This window comes from Echeneis naucrates, chromosome 22, assembly GCF_900963305.1.
Source record: "Echeneis naucrates chromosome 22, fEcheNa1.1, whole genome shotgun sequence".
Taxonomy (NCBI): domain Eukaryota; kingdom Metazoa; phylum Chordata; class Actinopteri; order Carangiformes; family Echeneidae; genus Echeneis; species Echeneis naucrates.
The window spans coordinates 10,178,434-10,196,410 of NC_042532.1; the positions used below are offsets into that span (position 1 = coordinate 10,178,434).

General features: G+C 41.4%; 1 protein-coding gene across 4 annotated transcripts; it reads right to left on the minus strand.

Annotated features, from left to right (window-relative positions):
* Positions 1-43: 43 nt before the first annotated feature.
* flvcr2a (FLVCR choline and putative heme transporter 2a) lies at positions 44-17,956 on the minus strand. Of its 4 annotated transcripts, none has more exons than XM_029494203.1 (12): positions 15,563-15,585; positions 12,272-13,340; positions 9,756-9,897; positions 8,102-8,242; positions 7,048-7,115; positions 6,641-6,744; positions 4,984-5,094; positions 4,246-4,351; positions 4,045-4,156; positions 3,361-3,425; positions 2,079-2,191; positions 44-1,486 (listed from the first exon to the last, which is right to left on the minus strand). In XM_029494203.1, exons 2-11 carry the CDS (start codon positions 12,884-12,886, stop codon positions 2,117-2,119), a joined length of 1,539 nt encoding a protein of 512 aa, XP_029350063.1. In that variant the 5' UTR covers positions 12,887-13,340; positions 15,563-15,585; the 3' UTR covers positions 44-1,486; positions 2,079-2,116. The 4 variants fall into 4 exon arrangements, with proteins under 4 accessions (XP_029350063.1, XP_029350065.1, XP_029350064.1 ...); XM_029494205.1 differs by having other exon boundaries at positions 15,527-15,582; XM_029494204.1 differs by having other exon boundaries at positions 15,482-15,580.
* Positions 17,957-17,977: the final 21 nt, after the last annotated feature.

The following is a 17,977-nucleotide window of genomic DNA, read 5'->3' on the forward strand; positions in this document are numbered from 1 at the left end:
TTCTGTAATTTATAGTAATAAAAGGGGGTATTGTGTTTTGGGCTTTTTTTTTTTTTTTTTTTTTTTTTTTTTTTTGTATCATTTTGGATGAAAGTGTAATATCCCATGTTACTCAGATTTAATATTTGGGTTCAAGTGGGATGTTTTCATCATTATTACCAGAGATAGACAGTTTTTATTTTGATTTTGTGGGATTAATTCAAGCGCAGAAACACGACACAACTCAAGTTTTGTTATATAAGAAACAGGGTTCAACTAAAAAAATCAGGCGCTTCTGATTGTATTCAAAAATACATTCAGTCACAAAACTTAAGCAGTTATCCAATGAGACAGGGAGCGAGACAAACTCCATTGAGTCACGGTTTTCAGAAATTGATTTGTCTTTGCTTAATTCAGTATCTTTGTTTCTTGATTCACTTAAGTATTAAAGAAAACTTAACTACTGGGCACATTTTTCACGGGATCATAAAATGTCCATAAAATGCCACTCAAGTCATTAATAGCATTTCTCACAATCACATAATGACCATGATACTGAAAACTAATCACAATACATCACATCAACTAAGACATGTTAATGACAAACTGCACAAACACTGATGCAGAGTATGAACTACATTTTGCAGTAACAAATTTACAAGTTCAAGCACTAGAACATTTTCTTGTGCAAAATGACAAAATCAATGAATTTGCCTTTTCTCTCATCTGTCTGTTCTGCGCTGTGCTGACATTCTTTATGTTACCAATGCGCACCACCAAATGTCTTGTAGTGATTACGTGCAGTAAAACAGGACAAAAACTGACCTCCCAAAGTGTACTCGGATGCACAGCATCGATCACATTAATAATCAGCAGTATTCAGAAGTACAGACTTCAATGTGATCCTGTAGGGCAGAAAGAGATTAGAGGAAATCCTTGTTGAGGCATAGGGTGGCCTGACTGCCAGGACAGAAGATCACATATCATAGTCCTCAATCTGCATTTAAGATGCATATTCTAAAAACAGAACGCTTAATGAAAACCTTTAACAATGTAAAGACTGAGTTCAGTTACAAACAGTACTGGCCAAGCATTAACAACACTCACTTTAAATTTTGCTTTTTAGATGCGAGAACACTAACAAAGGGGGGTACAGTAAAAGCTCAGATAGGAATTTAAGGTTGAATTGAGTATAAGAGAGTAGTAATGGTGGAATAACTAAAGTGGCAGTTTGACTGCACATAATTAAAAAAGGCTTTTGTTGTAGCCAGAGGGCAGAATAGCCTACAGCAGGTCTGGTGGTTCATAATCCATTCATAAAAACCCCATAAAGAGCTAGTCAGTAAGATTCAGTGCTGTGGCAATGTGTGCCCGTTTATGCATGTCAGTATATCTGTTTATCTGCTCATGGCGTCTTTGGCAGAGGGGACGTCTGTCTTCTTTATAACTTCCCCTCCTCCAGGATTTCAGGTGGACTGACACCTCCTTCCAGATGAGCTGTGGTTTTCTGTAAAAGTGGAGGACAACCGCAACACTCTTTAATGATAACACACAAATTATCAACTCATCACTGCATTCAGAAAGACAACACAACACTCAACAATGGCAGTGATTAAAATGATACGGTACTTTTAGTTTATTTCATTTCATTACTTTTGGTATGAACCCACTCATAATGTCTCACTCACCTTCATTCATGAACTTTGCTCTGTTCAGAACCTCTCATTGAGTATTGTAAATGAATCACAATATTCATTCATACACAAAAACAACACAAGTGTGTTTTTCATAAACACTATGTTGTATTGCAGGATGCAGGATGGATGATTTTTTTTGACTCCACATTAACCTGTTTCTTTTGCGAGCTGATTGTGTGGTGGAGAAGTATGTATATTATCTTTGGCAAGAATAAATAAACCCTCAGTTTGTGCAAAATGGGAAACAATGAGGTTTATTTGTAAAGAAAATAGTTTATTGTCAAATATTACGCTTGACCATTTTGTGTATCTGTGTGTGTGTGTGTGTGTGTGTGTGAGAGAGAGAGAGAGAGAGAGCGTGTGTGGTAAAGCATAACCGTTTTCAAAAGTGTGTGTCCCTACCTTTGCAGGTGTGTGTTTTGGTTTTAGTGAGGTTTATGTCAAGACTGGTGTGGCCAGTGGCTGCTGTACGCTGTGGCCCCGTAGTCCTGTGCCGATGAAATGGACCCTGTAGGCTGGAATAATAGCTTTTGTGTCACAACCCTGTGGGGCCATCAGGGGCCCTGAGGGGCCACCACATCCTCCACCATCTCATCCAAACCACGGCAGCACTTGCCTGCCTCCACCAAACACTGCACCGCCAACTAATACTACTACCGGCTATCTGTCTGCTAGCCCGGCAACAACTGAATCAGCCTTTAGTGAGGAAATTAAATTTGCATTCAAACATCCTAAATTAAATGTATATTTAATGAGTATTACAAACATTTGTTTGCTCAAATCTATCTTTCATCTATTATTACTTATTTTCAACAGTCTCATTCGTTTCCTCACTGCTACTCTCATCATTTCTAACTGGCTTATTGAAAAAAAAAAAAAAAAAACAAAGCAAGCACGGTTTAAAATATCTTATTTAAGCTCTGTTAATATGCAGAAATGCTGACGCCTTCCATTTTAGCTGCCTTTGTATTACACCAAGAATATTATGAGCAGAAAAAGGAAGCGGAAAAGGAACAAGAAAAGCTTTTCTCAAACAAAAAGACAATGAGTGAGTGAAAGAAGCCACCTTGTGTGATGCATTTTCCCATTAAAATGAGATTGATAGTAAAAATGTAAAGATGATTTTGAGCCAGTGACTGTTGCAGTGAAATTTGATGTGTGATGTGTGTGAAGTAACATTAAAGATTTTTTTAAAGATTTTGATGATGCACACCTAACACGAAGATTAAAACTGCATTTGTATTTCGTAATTGTGGATTATGGTGTTGGCTTTTATTCATAAAACTGATTTGTATAGATCACACGTATTTGATAGCTGTCGACTGCACCCATATGAAGAGCAAAAAAGGGCAACTTTCCAACCGTTAACCCAGAGTTAGGCTCTTATAACAGACGTTTGTACACATGCGGACTGTTAGGCGTGTTGGACAGCTGTCAGACAAAGGCAGGGTTGTATTTTATGCAATAGGTAATTGGGAGCAGAGGATTTTTTTAGTGAGCTTAGAGAGGAGCTTCCATCACCAGAGCAGCGCGTTCGCCTGCTTTTAGTCAAGTGCATGCCCGGAGTGTGAAGACAGGAGCAGAGAGCATTCAGCCCACAGCCAGGATGGTATCAAACACATTCCCTCTTCACAGGGATGTGAAGATCCCACCCACTTCATGCAGCACACGCAGATATACTCACACTCGCCGTGTGCACCATGGACTGGAGGTTGGCCTTCTGTCGTCGGAGATCAGACTTGATGAATCCTGTGACAAGCATAGAAGAGAGCAAAAGTTTCATTTATGGAGGATATGCTGCATGGACATTTTCTCTTCTAACAATTTTCTTTCTTTCTTTTTTTTTGTAAGAAATCCTTCAGAAAAGACACACCCATAACACAACAATTTCCTGCGAGCAATTAATTCAGAATATTTAAATTCTGATTTGAAAATGCCACAATAATCTGATGTGAGCTACACAGCTCTAAAGTTGGCACACTGAGAGAAATGGATATGAGTTTGAATGTACAGTCAATGCATACTGTCATAATGCTTTAATAAAACATTATTTTAACGCAAAAATATTTTCTGAGGAATGATATTGAGCATTAACACATTTTTTCAGTCAATACAATGTGATTGTATTTTGTACCACAAGGGGGCGACTTCATCTTATAAATGATAGGACTGTTTATCCAGGCTTATTAACACAACTAACTGGTTTTATCAGTCAGTCCCTACCACTAAAATGCTTTTTCTGTTCAAGTTCTCTTTAACAGCACACGGTGTGCTTTTATGTGCCAAACAAGTGACATAAGTTCAATGTCTTCAATACACTGTGGAATATGCTGAGAACAGAGGAAACAGGGGAAAGTTAATGTCTTACCTGTCAGTACTGCTCCTATTAGCAGAAATATACACAGGAAGATGTTTCCCGGTAAAGTGCCCCACTTGTCAATAATCTTCCCTTGACAGATGGTGAAAATGATTCCAAAGATCTGAAACGAGTTAAAAACCAACATATTTTACACTCTGTCTCAAATGCTCGACCTGTGTCTCCACAGTGAACCATGCTGACATGAAGGACCTGAGCTGAACAGTTAAGAAGTCCAGATGAAGTTCCCTCTGATTCTGGATAGGTGAGCTCCACGGCAAACTCGAAGCCCAGAGGCAGATAACCTGTCATGAAGAATCTGCAGACAGACACTGAAGGTCAGATAAAGGGCTAAAACAGACGTGTGTGATCTCCAATAGTTCCTCTCTCAGCATGATTAACTCTTTTCATCTCCATCACAAAATAGGAACCGCCACAAATGTAAAAAAGTAAGATGTGTAAACTCGTGCATCCTATCTGCGTCTCAGAAATGAAAACCAGATAAAGGCATTGCTATGGAAACCGGTTACAGGCATAAAAAGCTAGTTTTAATGACACAGCACATGGACTGTGGAGTCAGAGGAGAAATTATTTTGCTCCAACTGAGCAGCATTCAAGCCAAATGAGAGCAATACATAGAATGTGAACTAGCCTCAGCAGGATGTGCTAGACTTTGTTAAGAAAAAGCTTTGTAGCTGTGAAGACCTGTGGGCAACAACTGTGACACACACAGACATCACAACCTCATGGCAAACATGGAAATGTGTCATCACATATCTCATACTTTCTTGAGAACTCTTGAGAAACCTGCTTTACCAAGGATTCATATCTTCAGGGAAATAAATAATCATGGCTGTTTTATGCAAATACTGCAGGCCATTAGATGTTCATTTCAAACTGAGGTTGTGATATTTAAGACCTTGTGGCCTCAACTCTTTAATGGTTACCTACCCTAACACCCCAGCCGTGATAAACACCACCCAAAGGTGGCCCAGATTGAGGGTGAAGGCATATACCAGCATGCCAGTCAGCGAGAGGAGATATACAACCAGGGTGGTCTGTCTGAAAGCAGAGGACATGAATAACAATCATTTTGTTTAAAAGGCATCATGACAATACACTTAATCAATACTATATAGAATAGCTATCTGAATCTCAGAGGTCCAGTTTAACCTGATTTGACTTTAACATTAATGTTTAGAAATCTGGATCTTGTGATAAGGCTCACATTGGCTACTTTCCTGCCAAAGCTGATCAGTGGGAAGAAATCCCCCACCATAATCCGACAAGAGCTTTTCTGTATATATACAGAACAAGTATAGAAGCATAAGCAAGAATATTTTTTCTGTTAATTCCCTTTTTCAAAAAGCATGTGTTTCTGGATGGAGGACTGATATGAGCTGAAATTCCTCACAGTGCTCCGCCAGGTTCCCAGCAAACATACTGCTGTTTGATGATTGTATTAATGATTGTGTTCACCTTGTAAAACACCCTGAATCAATCATGAAGACCCCGGGGCCATCTGCACAAACGGGCTTACTCTAGTGAAGCTTTCTCTTGTACAACCACGCGTAAAATATCGCTACAAAACGTTTTTGTTCATCTAACATAGTCCTTTTCCTCTCTCCCACATAGGACAATAGGACCGTGAGGGTCAACAGCATAAATCTGGCCCTCACTGCTTTTACAACTGAGTATCCAAACGGCATGCTGGGAATCTGGGGGAATCTTTTTCTAATCATAATAATTTAGATAACAGATAACTGAAGCCAGTGTGGAAAACATTTAACACTCTTGATCAAAACACAGAGAAAAAATGTTGATTTGCTTGATCGAAAACCCAGAAATTGAAATTCAATTAAATATACTAGCTTTCAAGATCACATTGCGTCTGTTTGTCATGTCTCCTGAGATGTGACCTTGGAGGGCCAGCAGAGTAGAGTCCGTCAGTTCGAATCAGCGGAGAGGAACATCAGATGTGAACCTCAGATCTGCTGGATTCTCATTCGTGCCCACTTTTGAACAAAATCTTTAATTCACTTAGACATGTTGCTGTGAATGGATTTAAAGACATTCATGCACGGAGCCCATGGTTTAAAGTACAACTATAGCACGATTATAGCAAACAAGGGGGAGGAAGGGGACCAATTCCTCTAAGAGGCTCCAGTTTTCACCTGAAGCACATGAAGCTGTAACTACCTTGGTTGGTAAACTAATAACCAATAATAACATGCTGACAAACTAATCGAAGATGACAGACATTTCGTTTGTGATCATTAACATCTTAGCAAAGTTATTGTGATGGCATTTCATGTGCCTCTTCACCAAGCATCGTATTAATGTCATTCATTTCCTCATAGCACATTTGAAGCTCATGGGCAACTTTGATAAAAAATGAAATAAAACTGCTGTCTATGAGGTAGATGATGGTCAGCAGACTTTATTTGTGTGTGAGGACTGCAGCAGCATGATTAGAGGGAATGTTTCTTTACGTCACTGAAAGGGAGAAAAACCACAGGGAATGTTTCGAAGTCTTGGTTCCTTCTTAGTGTCTGGACGAATTACTTAAACTTGCTTTGGTGATGTTTCTCCTCAATGTGTATCTTACTTGTAGGTTTTAGTCTTGTCCAGCCAAATGCCACATATGAGCGAACCCACCATGCCTGCAATGACAATTGTCAGGCCAATTCTTCCAGCATTCACCTCTTCATTCTGAGGTTGAAAGAGAAAAAGTGTCAATGCCGGTTTTCAGAGCACATTAAAGCACTCTTTGACACTTTGTGTAAACTTGTCTTAAACACTCAGCAGTAACAACTAGACTCCCTGGCACCTGTTGTCCAGCTCTGGGTCATCTGCACAGCAGCTTTATATTTACTGCTGTCTACATGTGCTGCACAATCTGAGTGTATGGTATGATAGAGAGGAAGGAAGAAACTGGGAGCAAAAACAGAATTACAGAAAGTGAAGTAAAAGAAAAGCTAATCTCAAAGATTACAGTTTTCACAATGGACTTACGGGATAGTGTTCAATGATCATCCGGTTCAATAGTGTAGAAACAGCATAGAAGCAGCCGACATTCAGGCCTGAGGACAACATATGAAAACATATGAAAGTCTTTATCTATTCTGAGGACACCTGTGGGGAAATGAGAGGAGACCAGATGGGACCACACTCCCACCACTAAAACTGCTGCCGACAATCTCACACAGCAGCACCATAGCCTTTCCACTGTCATAACCTATATTAACCAATATTAACCAATATTATTTCAATCAGCACTTGAACATGTCTCTGGACAAAGGAGGATCTTCATACATGTCCAGGATGTACCCAACAATCGTTAGCATTGTCCTCATTGTATATTGACCTTCGAACACAAAATTTGACACTGTGAAGACCTTTAGATCAGTGCTACACATAATCAGTGTAACAGAAGTCCATGAGTTATGATGACACATGCTCGTATCTGCACAGCAGCTGATAAAGACCCAGATTCAATGTTTGCTACCTTTCACCTGAATAATACAACAACATTTGAAACCTGGAAGGCAATTAAAGTAAGATAATGGAAGGCAGCATGAGTAGCGTATCCCATAATCCAACAGAAATATGCCATTATGACATCAGGGCATCGAAACAAATTAGTCTGACTTGGACTTCCTCAGTCTCTCTGTTACCTTCTTACAACACCAAACACCTAAAGCTAGCTTTTATTTCAAGGGACCTGCAATGAAGAAGAATATTTACCCTCTGAAATGTGTTGGATCGCGATTTGAACACTCAATCAAGCTATGGAGCCATTAGATGCTGAGATTAGAGCTGAAACAATTCGATTTCTGTCAGACAAATCAAGCTATGAAGACTAAATTCTGAACAGAACTTTTCTACCAGTATTTCTGATATTTGAGCAAAAATACTAATCAATGCCTATTTGCCTATTAAATAATCATTAGTTGCAGCACCAAGTGACCTCTTGTCTAGACAATGTGTCATTAAAATAAGGTCCGTGGTCCACCAGTCTGTTTGTGGAAGTAAACATAGAGGCAAAAGGAAACAGCGAGAGACCCACCATAGCTGACCACCAGGAGCATGAAGGGTTTGTTACGCAGCAGCCTCAAGATGGACGCCATGTACGAGTATTCATCCGGTGATATGCTCCTGGCCTGAACCTGGGCCTGCGTGGGAGGGATCTCTGGTTTTTCCTGAAACACTGAAATACAAACACAATGTATTTCACATGTACAATGTAAAGAATGTAATCAGAAGGTGTGTGTGTGTGTGTGCGTGTGTGTGCACGTTTGTACAGAACAACAAGCCAATTCTGGACTGCCCTCGGAAGATTATGTCATTCATATAATCATAATATGTGCAGCGTCATTACCGATGACATCATCACACTCACCAGCTAATAACTATCTGTAAGTCACACCCACTGTCAAAAAGCTCACTAGGTGAGTTGGCTCAGTGCAATCAAACCTTTATCAGTGATTTCATTCAACCGGCTTTTTTTCCTCAAACAGTTTGGGGACTTTTTTTCTTCTTGTCCTTCCTGACATGAGTCTGAAGCCAGGGGGCCTCAAAGATTATCGTTATAATTACCAGCCGCATGCGGGCTTTGCACCATTGTCAGCATGGCGGCTGGTTGATATTAACTACTTTTACAAGTGGAAAAGTGCAGTAGAGACTGAAGAGGGAGATGAAGAAGAGCAGGAAGAGGAGGAGGACAGCTGCCAGCGTGCTGCTGCAGGAGAGAAAAGCACTTGAAATCTGAATTATATTATTAAATAAAGATTTACATGGGTTCATTCATATGGTCCTTAATATAAGGCTGGGGGACTTCAGTTACCAGTTTCCAGTACAGATAATAAATGAGATCTTACTGTGGGTGAAGTCAGGGACACAGTAGACAGGAGTTCTTCCATACATTATTTAAAGCAACAAGTGAAAAGAGAGTCTCATCCCCTTTAATGTCATCCCCAGATCACACAGGGGAACTGGGCTCACCAACTTCTGGATCTTTTTCTGAGCCACTGAGCATCAAATGAATAGTGAAGCTTCACCATGTTTGTCTGACTGTCAGTGACTTTTAGAAATAAAAGGAAGATTTATTTAATAGAGCTGAGGGTGAAGACGATTTCATAGAAAAAAGAAAAAAAAAAACTTCCATGGCTCCCGGAGTTCCTGCTTGTATTTCACATCGCGTCACAACACGTCTCATCATAAGGTGGACAATTATAGCAATTACTGCAGCTGCTCATCTAGAAGATGGTAATGCGGTTTAGCTTTCAGTAGAAAGCCTTTCACAGGAAGACTCAGCTTCCCAGCAGCGTTGCCTGAGGAGCCCAACAACCAGATAAAAGCTCTACTGTAAAAAAAAAAAACATTATCAATATATTGCATCTAAAATAATAAATTTTTATGTTGTAAAAACTACTTGAGATAACTGTGGGTGTTGTAATCTAAACAATATAATTAAAAACAGGAAATCTGAAGGGTATCACTACGAGGAAGTTGGGGTGAATCCTCTAGCGCTGGAAAACACAAACTGTCAAACTGACTTAATCTCCTTTATTTATTTCCACAGCAGTGACTGTAGGAGCTATATGACATTGCAAGAGACTTACAGTGGATGATTACTGCATGAGTGAGTAAAGGAACCTGACAGCTCTCACCCAACCAATGAGTCTGTGGTTGGGAACAGTCATTTTCCCTTGAAGACTTACCAATCACTACGAGGACGAAGATGAGGGTGGCCACTCCGGCGCTGATGTAGAACATGATTCTGATGTGGTGAGCCAGCTCATTCATATCATCCACGTTTGGCACAAGGATGGGTGGGACCAGAAACCCAATAGCGATGCCCATCTATGGGTGCGAGGCACAAAATAAAATATTGAAATGTGCCTTTGGCTGATGACCACACACACACAAACATACGCACAGAAATGAACACAACCGTGTAGGGCAAACGCATCACTACAAAAGTAGTAAAAGGTTGAAATAAAGGTATAGAAAAGAAAAATGTATTTGAGTATTTGTATAAAAGAAAAAACGATAAATGTAATACTGCTCAGCATTTGTGTGAGTGTATAGGCCTACCTGCTACTGTAAACACATCAAATGTCGCCCACAGTGGCATACTACATACATAAAATGCCAAAGCAGGTGTGTTAAAGGACTGATATGCAGATATGACTCCTCAGATTTTGACACCCCCGTACCCCACCCTCATCTGGATCTACAATAAATGAGGCAGAAAGGGGACGGGGGGGGGGGTACTAATCTGGATACTAATCTTTCTGAATTTGAATACCACATGAGTAGTGCCCACTTCCTCAGCTTCCTACAGCCTCAAGAGCATTCCAGAGGGGACACCAGCCGAGGTCCCTCCGCTCTAGGGGAAAGGTGAGAGAAGGAAAAGGGCAAAAAGTGACAAAGCACCTTCCCTCAGGAGGAACAAACCAATGATCAGTGTCTGAAGCATGTAGGCACAGGAGAAACTCGTCTTTCAGAGAATGCTAAAAGCGTTAGGATTTATAGATCTGCACCTCTTAACCCTATACAGCACACAGACACTTTGAACACTGCATTACATATCTAACATGAACGATCCGATCAATCGTTAACTTACCTTAAGGCCATTTTGCTAGGGAAAGCTTTGTAAGATTTTCACAGGAGCATATAAAAGATCTTTACAACAGAATAACTGCAGCATCTTTGTTAAACACCGTCACATGTCCAAAGCAAAAAAAAAAAAAGAGAGAGAGAGGAAGAAAGAAAAGAAAAAAAAAAACGCACAATGCACTTCTATTTTTGCACAATTTTGATAAGTAGAGCAAGCCTTGATAACTTGTCAAAAATGCAACACAAGCTTATTCTCAACTGGTTGAAATGAAGGATGTCCTCTCTTATGAAGTTACTTTTGGCACACAAACTGTTGATCTGTTTGATGTTCAAAGCATCGCGGGCCTTTATGGAAATCCTGCCTACTTCTTGTTAATGTGAACCATTTCCAAACATCCAAAGGGATATGTAAACTACTTCAGCCTGAAAACTTGGAGGTATCGGGTTTAAGGACCGGAGCCAAAGGAATAAACGCATGTAGAGCAAGTAAACATCAACAACAATGTGCCCTTTTATCTTCAGCAGCGGGGAAGCGAGACTACAGTACAAAACAAGCGCCTGGATGACAATGACCGGTGTGTAGTGTTTGGCCTGATGCAGGTTAGAGAGGACACAGTTCAAATGAAGAAGGAAAAAAAAAAAAAAAAGTGGCCTTCAATTTTCAAAGAGCATCGCAGGGGTCAGGTGTCTGTTTATGCATTATGTTCTATAATGTGTATGTTAGTGTGCTGTGCTGAGTTCACAAGGGAACCATATAAATATACATATGAGTGAGGAACTGGTATGTTTGTCATCTATCCACTGACTCTTTTCATTGGCTCAGATGTACAGAATAACAAAGATTGAACACTGAATCATGACCTCAGATTCTTCCCTCTATAGAAATTTCCATTAAAACCTTTAAATGAGTCTGTCACTCTGCTGGAAGCCTTCCACTCGCCTTGATCACACACCTGATGCCTGTGTGCATGGGCGCACAAAGCAAGCACTGTACTTTTAAATGAAGTAACTGATCCATCTCATTGATTCATGAAATCATTCATGAAAATAGGGCAGCACGGGGGCATAATGGTTAGCGCTGTTGCCCCACAACAAAGCCTTTCTGTGTGGAGCCTGTTCCCCCCATGTCAGCGTGGGTTTCCTCCCTCCGTCCAAAGCCATCATGTTTAGGTAAACTGAGTGTGTGTGGTACATACTGACGGTAAAGCATGTGACAGTCACTGAAATCAGAGGTACTCGGTTCTGCAAATGAACTCACGTGACTTCTCTAAGAAGTTAAAAACTGATGCGATGACCACTCATACATTTTCTCCACCAGAAGAGAGAGAGTGAGAGATTCGTTAATTAAACCTGCTGATTCAAGAAGAAGGAAGCAGAATCCAGAGGAACAGAGAGAGTGAGTCACACGTTAAAAGGAGGCAGATGCTGACATGCTATAACATCCGCCTGCCTGTTTTTAACGTGTGGCCATTCAACATATTTATGTTACAAAGAGTGCTAAAGATGATAGAGCCCTTTTTCATGAATACACGCATGCAACTCTCTGAGCACCAACATTATCGTGAAAGCACACAGCGGATGACTACCCATTTCCAGTTGGTAAACAGAGACACACCTGGTTTCCGAGAACGCCAATGGAACATGCAGTGGACACCTCCTGCTGCCCAAACCACAGGGACGCAAGTCTGGATGGGATGCCCAGGATAAAAACTGTCCCCACTGAACACACAAACTGACCAAGGAAGGTCATGGCAAACATTTCAGGCTGGGCCGTGCTCGTCTTGATCCAAGCCCCTATGCAGTTGAAGGCCGACCCCACCACCACCACGTCCCTGATGCCACGGTTGTCCAGCAGCCACATGACGGGAAGGATGAGCGGGATGTAGGTGAGGAAATAGATCATGGAGAGCCAGTCGATGGCCAGGGTGCTGATGTTGTAGAACTTTGTGAAGATGTTGCTGATGATACTATACTGCAGCCACATGAAGGCGTTGCTCATGGAGTAGACGCTGAAGATGAACAGCATGGCCCAGCGCCGCTTGTACAACTTGGTCTCCATTAGTGGGAAGAGCTGTGCAGTGTCCATTGTGGAAGGCTCCATAATGTCACAGCTGTCTCCCAGAGGCAGCTGGTTGTACTCCTGCAAACCTGTTCTCTGTGTTCTTCCAGAGTAAGTGTTGCCCGTGGCAAGGTTGTCGATCCACTCAGGAAAATTATCCTGGGAGCTCATGTTGGTTCCTAATGAAACTCTTCCCTCTTTCTTAGTGCTTCTGTAGCACTTAACAGCTGGAAGGAAGAACAAATATTTCCCCTTGTGTGTGCGCCCTCTTTAACGCTGCCACACTCCACCTGGCTGACTCCTTCCACCCAGCAGGTTGTATCTACATGCTGATCAGAAATGAGTCCACCCGCCGTGCCTACAGCGGAGAGTTCTGCTGACGACTGCTGTTGTGGCTGTGTGTGTAGTTTCAATATAATGAGCAGTGATGGAAATTTCCAGTCAACAGCTGCACACCTCATTCACTTGCAGGTGCCAATGCTCACCTGTGTCTTGTGGCGTTTGACATCTTTTCAGTCGAATGATGGTTCTTATTTGTGAGTTTTAGTCATTTCAAACTCCTCCTCCCAACATGTGATGTGTCACTGCATCAACTCGCACTTTATAGCACGCTCTGACTGTGAACCTAGGGCAGGACAGACAAGGACGTTAAAACGTTTGCCTGTTAAAAGTAAGCACACGACACCGAAGCTAAAGTCCATTGAGTGTGTTGCTTAACAAAGATTGTAAGCTCATAACACAAACCATTCAAGTGCAAAGAGGCAAAAGATAGTTTTGGTATTTTCAAGAACTGAACTATGAAGACGAATCTGTATGACCCAGAACATGTAAATGATGTCTCTGCAGGCACAGCACAATAAAATACAATAGACTTTTAACATCCTGCTGGAGAAATGTGCTGGACCCAAAGTGCTGCAGACATATCTCTTCCTTAAGAGTTACCACAACAACAGCAGTACCTGCGGTCTGGTGCAAATATGGACCTAAATCTGCAGCAAAATGCGCTTATCGCTTCAGTCCCATCGAGCTGATTATCAATCTGTGTTACTTCTCTTAATTTGATGAAAGAGGTTTTAGATTTGACTGCACTCATGCTGCAGCCGTGATGACAGTAACCTGCTGTCTGCAGAGCAGTTACCAGAGAAGAGCGTTTATGGGTCATTGAATGGATTTACTAGTGTTCATTGATTTTAGTTTACATAGAAACTTTTCTGTTTCCTTTGGATCAATACCAATACATTTTAAATTAGATATGCAAGTACATATACATGCAGCCATTTCAGCCTTCATTTTGAAGTGTTCAAATCCACAAATAAGGACATACGGAGCACCAGCATGAAATCTAAATCACGTGCTAAATGATTCGTTTAGTTCAGTTTTCCCTCCGTTTCAAATTACATACACGCAGGCTATGATCTGTCTCAGCTGTTTAAAGCGCTGGCCTCTGACCTTTGTCCATGTTACAGGAGATAACACACACAGGAGTGTGTAACTGATGGGAAGAATGTGTAACATGACGACATGATGGGACACCCAGATGTTTGACTGACTAAGATGCTGAAGAGCACGGTTACTGAGGTAATGTCAGGGACATTAAATGGTGAGAAACTGGTGCACATTATCAAATGGTTGACTGTGAGATGTTTTTTTTTTTTGTTTGTTTTTCTTCATAGATAGCCAAATAATCAGCCAAATAATGAGGATATCAGTCATTATTACTGAAAACATATCAATCAAGGTTGAAATTAAACAAGTAAAATGATCATTTTTAATATGGGTGATTTAATTTTGCAGAAAATGATTGTATTGCCACAAGTGCTGATAATGAGTGTTTCATGATCAGCTGATTTGTTGACTGTCAGAAAACGTGTCTCAAATTATTTTTCGTTCTCCGAAATATTTGATTAAAAAATCCTAAAAATAAAATATGTTTAACTTTTTTGTTCAAGTTATTCAGGTGTTCTTTGTGTTGTACGGCCACAGCCTTTGAACGTGCTTATGCTTGTCAAGTAAGCTGATGAATTTGCCAAGTTAATTTGCCATGTCTTGTGTTTATACAGTGAAAACACTAATAAAAAGGGAGAAATAAAACGATTATGCTTCGAGGCTATTTTGTCTTGTGGCTGCTTCATTTGGAAAATAACCAAATTAAAAAAAAAAAAAAAAAAACGTGAATATGATTTGTGTTTAATTTTCTTTTTCTTGAAAAAAAAAACATCTCAGAGCATCACTGTGGATGACTGTGTGACTTGTTGGCCCAGTTATCCCTGTTGTTTTTTTTTTTTTTGGTTGGGGGGTCAGCAGCTTGAGCAGACATGGAGGTTTCCAGTGGATGGCAGCACTGTAATGCCCCACAGCTCCACCACCTCTGTGTGCGTGGAGCTGATCTCTGAGTGGAGGGAGTGCAGGGAAGTCAGGGAGACAAAGCCACGAATCCACTTTGACCACACTATGATCAGGCACCTTCGGGGGAAATATCGGTATGATCTGAAAAGCTGCACTGTTCTGCTCTCCACTGAGAGACACAGCATTTAGTTGTCGAAGTTGCATTGTTGGCAACACACTCTCATATGCGTAACAACAGCGCAAAAACCCGTTTGGAAGCAGAAGAGAGGCCGATCATAAAGCAATCTGAGGCTCATTTCCCCCCATATATATATACAACACTCCTACTGTTTACGGGCTTTAAGCTCAACAAGATCATATAACCCTTCCTCCAAGCGGAGACACGTGAATGACTGAGCTATAAATAAAACAATCTCTTACTCTCAGAGAACATTTGGGCACAAAAAATAGATAAATCGAAATCACCGAGAAAGGCTCAGAAGAAGCGTCAGTTTTCCATACCTGGAGCACGGCGGCTTTACATAGCTACAGTAAACTACAAACACTGAATCAGTGCACCGTGACAGCAGAAGATGGCGAAAATGTGCAGACACTGGTCACGTCACTTCCCATTTGATTACCACCCTCAAAGCAAATAAACTTCCAACGATGACCAACATCTTCGTGGAGTGTAGAGTGCGAAAACGGATTGCGAATATATATCTATATAGATATAGATATAATATAGATATAGATATATATCCTCTACCACTCAAACATTTGGCTAAACTTTCTCATTCAAATGAATAGGAAAGTGTGTCCAAACTTTTGACTGGTGGTGTATAGTATAGTTTAGTATAATGTGTGTGTGTTTTAGTTAGTGACTCATTGCTGAAGAATTTTTTCACACTTTCATTTCCTTTTTAAGTATCCAACTCCAGTCCTTCATGTTTTAGATGTTTCCTGCTCCAACACGTCTGATTCAAATGATCAGCTCGTCATCAAGCTCTGCTGAGGAGCAGACAGCAGTTCTCCAAGACCAGAGTTATAGTGGGTATAAATGTTATTATTAAAATATAAGCTACATCAGTGCAAATGTTTTTTAAAGGTAATAACTTGAGTATTAGTTTTAAAATGTACTAATATTATGTATGATAATATATCAGCTTTAAGGGCGAAATGGTTTTAGCTTTGATACTTGAGGCACCTTTCACCGCTCCTCTACATTTCGACTGAAGTAGGATTTTTAAAGCATTTCCTGTATCACATGTGTTTCTGTGTGAACATGGGGCCAGTGCCACAGTCCGGCTCTACTTCACCTCACTGGTTTGTTGTCAACACCGGCTCTGCTCATGTGCACTTAACCAAACCCAAATATCATGATCTGCAGTCTCAAACATTTAATATCACAGTTTATTCACCTCCGAATCTGCTTTAACCTTTAACCTTAAAGATGAGACACATTTTTAAAAATAGATCATTTTCACTTATGGCTCATTTGTGTGTTTGGCTTTGGTTGGAAGGAGGTTCCTCCCTGGTGCAGTGAAGAGTGTGCCAGAAGGCTAAGGACTTTTTCATGTTTATATGTTTTTCTCTTACTTTGGGCCATCTCTCAGTCTGTTAAATGGAGGTATAGTACAGCTGCATTGACTGAGTATGACAGTGAATGTTCTCATTCATCCAGGTCATGGTTATCTAAAGAAAGTTCAATCGAGTGCACGTGTGTGTGTGTGAAGACTCTTTGCCTCTCAATCAATGGGCTTCATCAGTTCTTGCCTTTCTGACCAGACTAATCAAATTCAGATATGTGTCCTCCATTGAGTCCTTATCAGAGCTATCGATGAGCTCCCTTGTGGGGGAACCACCGTCGTTGAGGTGTGTTGGTGTTGACTGAGAGTCATTAGTGAAATACTTTTTTTTTTTTTTTTGGATACTAAGTTAAGGCGAAGAGAAACAACTAAAAGAGAGAGAACGAAGGTGCGTTGCAGCTCGACAGATAGAAACTCACCTGATTTCCAAAAACTCCGATGGAGCAGGCGGTGGAAACCTCATCGGCGCCGAACCAGACCGATGCCAGGCGGGAGGGCATCCCCAGGATGAAGACCTGGGCCAGGGAACTGGCGAACTGGCCGAGCATGGTCACCCCGAACAGGTCCGGTCTGGCGCTGGCCACCTTGATCCATGTGCCGGCGCAGTTGAGCGCGTTGGCCAGCAGCGCCGTGACGCGCAGCCCCTTCTTGTCCAGCAGCCAGGAGACCGGGAAGATGAAGGGGATGTAGGTGAGCATGAAGACCATGGACAGCCAGTCCACGGCGAAGGCCTCCACGCTGTAGAACTTGACGATGATGTTGCTGATGATGCCGTACTGGATCCATTGGTATGCGTTGCTCAGAGAGTATGAGCTGAACAGGAACACGACCAGCCAGCGCCGCTTGTACAGGCGCACGGCTGCCGGCGACCCGCTGCCCCCGTTTGGGATGCCGGTGCATTCAATCCGGTCCACGGCATCGGGACCCTTCTCCTCTTCCTGCTTTGAGTTCTGCGCGCTCTTCTCCAGAGAGTCTTCCCTGTTATCATCCATTTTCTATCAATTCAAATGAGCTCGGCTGGAAGATGAAGTCTCCCCGCGCCGCCTAAGCTACTTTATTAAACGTCTTTAACACACACACAAAAAAAAGGCTCAGATGATAACACAGAGGTGTTCATGGAGAATGAAATATCACCGAAAGCTCCATGTGGCACAGAAAACCGCCCAGATGTGCGGCGCATTGATTTCCTGCACTGAGATAACTTCACTCATCAGATGCAGGCATTGTTCCAATGGACTGACCTGCTCCTCGGAAGCTCATTCAATACTCGAGCTGCTGGAGAAATTCCCTTTATCAATCCAGTTGGTGAGAGCTGACGACTTTTACTCCACCCAGCTGCTGAGATAAG

What these genes read in the sequence shown, in the direction of transcription:
- flvcr2a (XM_029494203.1), bottom strand. Translation starts at nt 12,886, where the DNA reads ATGAGCTCCCAGGATAATTTTCCTGAGTGGATCGACAACCTTGCCACG. An exon ending in GACAAGACTAAAACCTACAA is followed by an intron (nt 5,095 to 6,640) that starts GTAAGATACACA and finishes CTCTGCTTTCAG; the next exon opens with ACAGACCACCCTGGTTGTAT. An exon ending in ATCACGGCTGGGGTGTTAGG is followed by an intron (nt 4,352 to 4,983) that starts GTAGGTAACCAT and finishes GTCTGTCTGCAG; the next exon opens with ATTCTTCATGACAGGTTATC.